The sequence below is a fragment of the Somniosus microcephalus genome, chromosome 17 (assembly GCF_052327205.1).
Source record: "Somniosus microcephalus isolate GS21.2 chromosome 17, FLI_Smic_1.0, whole genome shotgun sequence".
Classification (NCBI taxonomy): domain Eukaryota; kingdom Metazoa; phylum Chordata; class Chondrichthyes; order Squaliformes; family Somniosidae; genus Somniosus; species Somniosus microcephalus.
The window spans coordinates 23,391,631-23,400,803 of NC_141003.1; the positions used below are offsets into that span (position 1 = coordinate 23,391,631).

Consider the following 9,173-nt stretch of genomic DNA (forward strand, 5'->3'; position numbering starts at 1 on the left):
TCCCCCTCGTTGGAAAGTACCTCAACTGCACCTGAACTATTTCCTCTTTAAAGGCAGCCTATTGTTTATTACAGTTTTGCCTGCCAATCTTTGATTCCAGTTTACCCGGGCCAGATCCGTTCTCATCCCACTGAAATTGCATTTCCCCCTGTTAAACATTTTTACTCTAGATTGCTCCCTGTCCTTTTTCATAGCTAACCAAAACCTTCTGATACTATGATTACTGTTCCCTAAATGTTCACCTATTGAAACTTGCTCCACCTGACCAACCTCATTCCCCAGTCCGGAGTACAGTTATGTTGAAAGACTGAAGAAGCTGGCGTTGTTCTCCTTGGAGCAGAGAAAATTGAGAGGAGATTTGATAGAGGTGTTCAAATCCATGAGGAGTGTGGACAGAGTAGGTAGAGAGAAACTGTTCCCATTGGCAGAAGGGTGGAGAACCGGAGGACAGAGATTTAAGGTGATTGGCAAAAGAACCAAAGGCCACGTAAGAAAGACTTTTTTACGCAGCGAGCGGTTAAGATTTGGAATGTTCTCCCTGAAAGGGCGGTGGAGGCAGATTCAATCACAGCTTTGAAAAGGGAGTTGGATAAGTATCTGAAGGGAAGAAATGTGCAGGGCTACGGGGAAAGGGCGGGGGAGTGGGACTGGCTGAAGTGCTCTTGCAGAGAGCCGGCACGGGCTCGACGGGCCGAATGGCCTCCTTTCCTGCTGTAACCATTCTATGATTCGATGATTCTATGACCATGCGCTGTAACTTTAAAAAAGGTTAAAAGGAAATTGAACAAATTAAATTAAAGTACTGTTCCTTATGGTGATGCAGCACTCCAGTGCCTGCGGTGCCCACCGGTCTCGGAAGGCCTCGAGCGTGCCGGCAGACACCGCGTGCTCCATCTCCAGGGCCACCCAGGGGTGAACGTGGCCGCGGAAGAGAGGTGGGCCGAATGACCCCCTGGACCGCCTGCTGCCTGGACCAGTTAATGGCCACTTTGGCCAGGCCCAGGAGCAGTCCCACGAGGAGGTCCCTGACCCGCCCGCTCCCCTCCGCACTGGGTGGCCGTAGATCAGGAGAGTGGGACTGAAGTGCAGCCAAAAATCGAGGATCAGCCCCTTCAAATAATGGAAGAGGGACTGCAACCTCTCACACTCCGTATAAACATGGACAATCTGGGTCTATGGGAACGAGACAAGTTCAGCCTTTCTTTATTGATGAACTGAAACAGAATATAAGGAAAGAAACAGACATTGTATTCAACCGATGTAAATTTAATCATACTTTACAACTTCAAATAAAGACACATCTATATTTTGTTAAAAAACACAGTTCCCTCTACTCAAGGAGCAGAAAACACAAGGCCCCAATATCTCCGTGTGCCCCGTGGGAATGCGGGTTCACATGGGGAGCCCGTGGGCCAATGAGACCATTCATTTACTGCGGGTTAAACAGGGGATAAAAAGGGGGAGTCGGGTCTACAGCCTCACTTATCTGGGAGCCTTGCTTGTTAGAATGGAGGGGCTGCGGGTTCTGGGCTTGTTCTTTGTTACAATCTGTTCATCTCAGCCGCCCTCTCTCCTCCTCCCCGCCGATCAATGTTGGCTGTCTCCCAAATTCCGCCAAGACTGCGGGTTTGGGGGAATTGAAGGCAGTGAGTGTGTGCGGAGAGGCTGCTGCTTTGATGCCGGGAGCCGGGATGTGCCGCCGTGTTTCTATTCACTCCACAATCTGCCAGGTGGGTGTATTCTCGGCTCGCCTATATTCTGGGCCAGGGCTTCCCAGGACCAGCCGCAATCCAACTGCACTGGGGATTCCCTGGACAGTATCCTCTCTCCTCCTGTCCTGAAACATCAGCTGGAGTCTCCAACCTCTCCAGTCCGGGAGCTGGCGGGTTTAGGAACCGTGTTCAGTTCTACAGTTTGAAAGTCTGATCATTGAGATCCTGACCCAGGATCTCTCCTTCCTTCTCTATGCGACTTGGGACTTCTGATGGTTGAATTGCGCCCCAGGATAGGAGGGCAGAGTGAAGATCAGTCCCTGGCTGGCACTGACCGGACAGGGTGTGGATTTGATGCCGGTCTTGTGTAACCAGTCCAGTAGGGATGGAGTTGGTGACCCGTCTCCATTAGATGGAGAATTGGGGTGTGGACGGGGAGAGAAGGAAACTAGAAGCTGGTGCTGCGCTGGGCGGAGTTTCTGCCCCTCCCGGTAACGGTTCCCTTGCCATTCCCCGTGCAGCAACTAACCGCCTTTCATTGACTCTCTCTCTTGCAGTGTGCACCAAGGATGGCCGGGTCCTGATCGCCATCTCCAAGGATTTGACGCTGCCTCCTGTAGACCTGACAACGGTCCATCTGAAGGATGGACACGGAGCGGAGTGCAGTCCGACCGTGGCCTCTGCAGACACTGTGCTCTTTCAGTTCGCAGTCACTGAGTGTGGCACTACTCAGCGGGTAGGTATTGTGGGCTGGGAGCCCCATCAATGGCTGTCAGTCGGGTGGGAAAGAGGGGGTCTAAAGGGCAATGGGGGCCCTTAAAGACACTGCATGTGATAAGGCAATGGCAGACTTGCTCAATTTCTCTGTAATGATGGTCTTCTGTCTCTTGTAGCTGGACGGGGTGAACGCCGTCTATGAAACGGATGTGTTGGGTCAGTTTGAGATCTTGGATGGAGCTTTGGGATCGGTGACCCGGGACAGCCCCTTCAGGTGAGACTGGGAGCACATGGCGCGGGTAGAGAAGGTGAGGAGCTGAATTCTCCAGCCGTGTCCGTTCTCTTGCAGGCTCCATGTCCAGTGCAGTTACAAGGGGAGCCAGGAGTCTGAATTGCAGGTGAAGCCCAGAGTTTACAGCCTTTCTCCGCCACTGCCTGCCACTGAGGCCGGTATCCTGGTTCTGGAGCTGAGAATAGCGAGAGGTAGCGAGTGCTGCTGATGGTTAGTGTCCAACTTCAGGCGCTCTCTCTCTCCAAATAGTGGCCGTCCTTCATCGTCTTCTCTTTCCAGATGGTGGCTACCGGAGCTGGTACGTGGCCAGTGACTACCCGATCCTGAGTGTGCTCCGGGACCCCGTGTTTGTGGAGGTTCGAGTCCTGAACCGGAACGATCCGTCCCTTGTGCTGGTGCTCAATGACTGCTGGGCGACCCCCACCCCCGAGCCGCATTCGGGGCTCCGATGGGACCTCCTGGTGGGCAGGTAAGGCAGCGAGTGAGGGACCTTGGGGCAGGCTGGTGATTTGGGGAGGGGGGCGACATGGACTGGGTGAAGGAACGGCCAATAATCAAACCAATCTGAGCTCCAGGTTGATGACTTGAATGGACTGGTTTCTTTATCTCGTCTAATCTCGGGACTTTGCTTTGATGTGCCGCTGTAACTCTGTAGTTGGGAGTTCCAGGTGCCCTCTCCATATAACCCGCTCTTTCTCTGTTCCAGGTGCCCCTTTACTGGAGACAATTACAAAACCCGCCTCCTCCCGGTAGACGCCGCTTCCCATTCGCCGTTCCCAACTCACCAGAATCGGTTTGTAGTCAGCACTTTCGCTTTCTGGGACCGAGTTTCGGGCCGGGCTCTGAGCGGGGAGGTGAGTTTCCTTCAGTCTTGGTTGAACTTGTTCCCTGGGTCTTGCTCACAGTGAGGAGGCCCCTGTTGACCCTTTGACTGTAGAAGCATGAATCTCCTGACTGGGAGCTGTGGCACTGACCAGACCGCACTGTCTCTTTCCAGGTTCACTTCCACTGCAGTGCTGAAGTTTGCTTCCCTTCCACCCGAGAGAACTGCACGGCTCCCTGCAGCCCCAGTAAGTAGCTGGGATCTGACTAGAAACTGAACCCTGATGGGGAAGGGTGGGTGTGGGGCATCTGGACACTGGGCTCACTCAGCAAGGGCCCAACAGTGGGCACAGGAGCAGTGTCCTCAATCTGCCCGCTCAACTCTATCCCAGTTAGTCTACAGCAGAATAGCAATCTGGCTCAGGGGCTCTGAGCACATCTTGCACTGGTTCTGAATGGAATCCACCTCTGGCCTTGAACATTGATCCAGCATCCTGCTGTCACCAGGAGTTCCAGGGTGGAACTGAACCGATATCTGGGGGCGGGGAGACCTGGGCAATGTGTGTATGTCCAGTGTAACCGCTCGTCAAATTAGTGCTTAAAACGGGTCTCTTTCCCCAGGAGACCAGCCTGGCCATTGGACCCGTCAACGACTGCAAACTTTGCTGGGTTGATGCGGGTCCTTCTGAGAATCAGGAGTGAATCTTAGTCTGACAGTGAGGGAACAGTGTTTAACTACAGTCCAATCTCTCCGGTACTCACTGCCCGAGGGTTTTTGCATTGGGCCATCGGATTGTACACCTGATTCAGCGCTTCAGACAGCTGCACATTGAATTGCCCACCTTGAACTCTTGCCTCTCGTCTCCCCCAGAGAGGCGAAGAAGCGCCGATGACCGGGCTGGGTCCTTGGTGACCGCTGATGGAGCCATCATTTTCCTGGAAGATGAGAGATTGGCTGCTGGGATCCACCAGGAAGAGAAAGGTAAAGGAGGCCCCTGCCACTGTTTAGTGATGGAGTAACTGGTGCCCATCTAACCCTCCCTTCTCCCCACAGATGCTGCTGCTGATTCCCCCTCCCGTGTTCTTCCTGGAGCAGCGGTTGGGGTAGCTCTGCTCTCCGTGGCCCTGTTGGTCGGGACTGTTGCCATGTGGAAAATGGACCATCGCCGCAGGGTGGGCTCCGAGTGCAGCTCCATGGAACTGTAGATGTCTGTTGGACAATAAAACCCTGTTATACATGAACCCTGATCTTGTGTTCATAGAATCAGAGAATGGCCTCCTTCTGTGCTGTCACCATTGAGCCCGTGCCTGCTGTTTGCAAGAGCACTTCAGCTAGTCCCACTCCTCGGCCCTTTCCCTGTAGCCCTGCAATTTTTTATTTTTTTATTTGTTGCTTATCCAATTCCCTTTTGAAAGCCACGATTTAATCGGCCTCCACCAACCTTTCGGACTGTGCATTCCAGTTATTAACCACTCCGAGTAAAAAAACAAAAAAAGGATTTTCCTCATGTCTCTCCTTTGGATCTTTTACAACTAACGTTCAATCTGTGTCCTCTGGCTCTGGCCCGTTCTGCCAATGGCGACAGTTCCCCTCTATCTACTGTCTCGACGCCTCATGCTTTTGAAAACCTCTCAAATCTGCTCTCTGAACCTTCTCTGCTCTAAGAACCCCAGCTTCTCTCGCCATCCATGTAACTGACATCCTCATCCCTGGAATCATTCTTCCATGCACCTTCTCCTAGGGCCGTCACATCATTCCCAAAGAGCGGTGCTCAGAATTGACCCAATACTCCAGTTGAGGCCAAACCAGTGTTTTCTAAAAGTTAATTTCCTTAATTTTTGTACTCCATGCCTCTACTTGTAAAGCCCAGTATCCCATATGCTTTTTTAATTGCTTTGTCAACCTGCCCTGCCACCTTCAATGATTTGTGCACACATACTCCCAGGTCTCTGTTCATGCAGCCACTTTAGGACTGTACCCTTTAGTTTATATTGCCTGTCCTTGTTCTTCCTACCAAATGTTTCACTTTGCACGTTTGTGTTAAATTTCATCTGTCTGCCCATTCCACCAGCCTGGCTGTCTTGAAGTCTATCACACTCCTTTCCCTGCCCCTGTACTTGCTTAAACTCTGTTACATCACTAACTTTTACCCATTCTGATGAAAGGTCATTGACCTGAAACATTAACTCTGTTTCTCTCCACAGAGGCTGCCTGACCTGCCTATTTCCTGCTTTTATTAAACCACTAGCTGGGTTGTTTTGGGCCTCGCTAGACCGGCAGTGGGAAGCTCCCTCCTGGTCTTCAGCAGCTGCTCTGAACAGCCTTCCAGCATCCGTCTGGAATCCAGTTCCAGTATCGATCAAAACTCCAGTCAATTCAATAAAGCAGTAGGGGGAGTATTAGCACATCAATTGAGGGTGGAGGTGTCGTGGCCTTTCTTATCCTTACTGATCTGGAACTGTAGGAAGCACTAATCCAGTCACCCCACTCAATGTGGGGTGTGATGCCCACAGTGCGGAGTGGAACTTCTGCACAAGAGGCTTTCCCCAGAATCACTGGTGTCTGAAGGAGCCTTTATTGTGGGGACAACCTCTACAGGAAGTCGGGGATTGAGGGTAGGTCATTATCAGTTGGCTAGTCTAGTTTCAGTTGCTGAGAAACTAGTTTAGACAATACAGGATACTTTGAGTTTGACTTTGGAGAATCCTGAGTTAACAATGATCAGTTGGCAGAGATTTCCCAAAGCCAGGTGGTGCTTGAGCTGCTGCACAGAACTCTGACAGGAGTATTGATGAAAGAAATGCTCTGCTTTTCATTGATCTAGTTTCAAATTGTGACCTGAATTATGGAAAGATGATGGTTACAGAACCAAAGCCACTGTGGCACATGGTTAGTGGTAATGGGGCAGAGGCCCCATGTTTCACCCACTGACAGGTGCCGGTAGATCCATAGTGGGGACTGTGGGGCTTCTGCAAGACCCACAGCAATGATGCAGATTGAAAAATTTCAATCCAAGCCCCCCAAACTGGGACTGTGGGTAGTGTTCTGGGCCATGGATTGTCCAGGATCATGGGTCAGTGGCACATTGGGTTCAATGTCGGGACAGGTGAAGTATTGCATCTTCAATACATGGAAGGAGTGCACTAAATGTGGTTGAGCAAGAATAATGTTGGTGTCAAATACAAAGTTAGAATGTAATTCAGCTGCCTTGGTCCTTGGCCCCTCTTCATTGAACTCAACATGGCACTTGGAAAATAATAACAGGATTGGGTAGAGTCGACACAGATTTGAAGGAAATCATGTTTGACAAATCTGTTGGAGATTTTTGAGGTTGTAACTAGCAGAATAGTTAAGGGGGAACCAGTGGATGTGGTGTATTTGGCTTTTCAGCAGACATTTGATAAGGTGCCACAGTAGGTTATTCAACAAAATTAGAGCTCATGGGATTGGGGGTAATATACTAGCATGGATTGAGGCTTGGTTAATGGACAGAAAACAACAGCAATAAACAGGTCATTTTTGGGATGGCAGGTTGTAACTAGTGGGGTACCGCAAGGATCGGTGCTTGGGCCTCAGCTATTCGCAATCTAATCAATGATTTGGATGAGGAACCAAATATAATATATCCAGGTTTGCTGATCTAAAGCTGCGTGAGAACTTGAGGAGGATGCAAGGAGGCTTCAAGGGGATTTAGACAGGCTTAGTGAGTGGGCGAGAGCATGGCAAATGGAATATAATGTAGAGAAATGTGAAGTTAACCAATGGAGTAATTGGGGATATGTTTGTTCAGAGGGACCTGGGTGTCCTTATACACCAATCAGTTAACGTGCTGGAACTGCAAGCAATTAGGAAAGCAAATGGTATGTTGGCCTTTATTACAAGAGGATTTGAGTATGAGTGAAGATGGCTTACTGCAATTAAATAGGGCCCTGGTGAGACCACACCTGGAGTATTGTGTACAGCTTTGGTCATCTTGCCTAAGGAAGGATGTACTTGCCATAGAGGGAGTGCAATGAACGTTCAGCAGATGGGTTCCTAGGATATGGGTTTGTCATGAGTAGACTGGGAATATATACCCTAGAGTTTAGTAGAATGAGGGGATTGACAGACTAGATGCAAGGAGGATGTTTCTTCTGGCTGGGGAGTCCAAAGCCAGGGTCACAGCCTAAAGATAAGGGGTTGGCCATTTTAGGACTGAGGAGGAGAAATGTCTTCACTGAGGGTGGTGAATCTTTGGCATTCTCCACCCCAGTGGGCTGTGGAGGCTGTCGGTCAGTGTATTCAAGACTGAGATCGATGGATTTTTGACTATCAATGGAATCAAGGGATATGGGGATAGTGGAGATGAGGTAGAAGATCAGCCATGATCTTATTGAATGGCAAAGCAGGCTCAAAGGGCCAAATGGCTTGCTCCTGCTCCTATTATGTTCTGTTTTATGAAAGGGAAATAGTGTTTGACAAATGTATATGAATTCTTTGCGTATGTAACGAGCAGGGTGATTTGGATTTCCAAAAGTCATTTGCTAAGGTGCCACGTTAAAGGTTACTGCACAAAATAAGAGCTCAGTGTTGATGGTAATATTAGCATGGATAGAGGATTGGCTAACAGAAAAGAGTTGGGATAAATGGACTTTCAGGAGGCTTTTAATAAGGTCCTGCATAAGATTAGTGTATACAGTTAAGGCACATGGGATTGGGGGCAAGGTATTGACTTGGATAGCAAACTGGTTGGCAGACAGAAAGCAAAGAGTTGGAATAAACGGCTTTTTCTGAGTGGCAGGCAGTGACTAGTGGGGTACCGGAGGGATCGGTCCTTGGTCCCCAGCTATTCACAATATATATTAATGATCTAGATATATATTAATCTAGACAAGGGAACTAGATGTAATATCTCCAAATTTGCAGATGCCACAAAGCTGGGTGTGCTGTGAGGAGGATGCTGAGAAATACCTGGTTGGGTGATTGGGCAAGTGCATGGCAGATGCAATATAACGTGGATAAATGTGAGGTTATCCACTTTGGTGGCAAAAACAAAGGCAGATTATAATCTGAATGGCAATAGATGGGGAAGTGCAACAAGACCTGGGTGTCCTTGTGCAACAGTCGCTGAAGGTAAGCATGCAGGTGCAGCAGGCGGTTAAGAAGGCAAATGGTATGTTGGCCTTCGTAGCAAGAGGGTATGAGTACAGGAACAAGGACGTCTTGCTGCAGTTGTACAGGGCCTTGGTGAGACCACACCGTGAGTATTGTGTGCAGCTTTGGTTGCCTTATCTGAGGAAGGATGTTCTTGCCATGCAAGGAGTTCAGCAAAGAGTCACCAGGCTGATACCTGGGATGGCAGGAATGACTTCTGAGGAGAGATTGGGCTTGTACTCGCTGGAGTTTAGAAGAATGAGAGGGGATCTCATTGAAACTTATAAAATTCTGACAGGACTGGACAGACTAGATGCAGGCAGGATGTTCCTGATGGTCAGGGAGACCAGAACCAGGGGTCACAGTCTAAGGATAAGGGGTAGGCCATTTAGGACGGAAATGAGGAGGAATTTCTTCACCCAGAGAGTGGTGAACCTGTGGAATTCTCTACCACAAGGCAGTAGGCGCCAATACACTAAATATATTCAAGAAGGAG

The 9,173-nt window shown here is 49.6% G+C and overlaps 1 protein-coding gene across 1 annotated transcript; it reads left to right on the top strand.

Moving 5' to 3' along the window:
• The first annotated feature begins 1,369 nt into the window (after positions 1-1,369).
• Positions 1,370-4,785, top strand: LOC147105576 (zona pellucida sperm-binding protein 4-like). Its single transcript, XM_086010885.1, has 9 exons — positions 1,370-1,730; positions 2,270-2,448; positions 2,606-2,703; positions 2,779-2,912; positions 3,001-3,190; positions 3,428-3,575; positions 3,719-3,791; positions 4,415-4,525; positions 4,598-4,785. The coding sequence occupies exons 1-9, from the start codon at positions 1,385-1,387 to the stop codon at positions 4,747-4,749; spliced, it is 1,431 nt and encodes a 476-aa protein (XP_085867011.1). The 5' UTR covers positions 1,370-1,384; the 3' UTR covers positions 4,750-4,785.
• Positions 4,786-9,173: the final 4,388 nt, after the last annotated feature.

What these genes read in the sequence shown, in the direction of transcription:
- LOC147105576 (XM_086010885.1), top strand. Translation starts at nt 1,385, where the DNA reads ATGCGGGTTCACATGGGGAGCCCGTGGGCCAATGAGACCATTCATTTA. An exon ending in GGAGCTGAGAATAGCGAGAG is followed by an intron (nt 2,913 to 3,000) that starts GTAGCGAGTGCT and finishes TTCTCTTTCCAG; the next exon opens with ATGGTGGCTACCGGAGCTGG. An exon ending in TGGGACCTCCTGGTGGGCAG is followed by an intron (nt 3,191 to 3,427) that starts GTAAGGCAGCGA and finishes TCTCTGTTCCAG; the next exon opens with GTGCCCCTTTACTGGAGACA.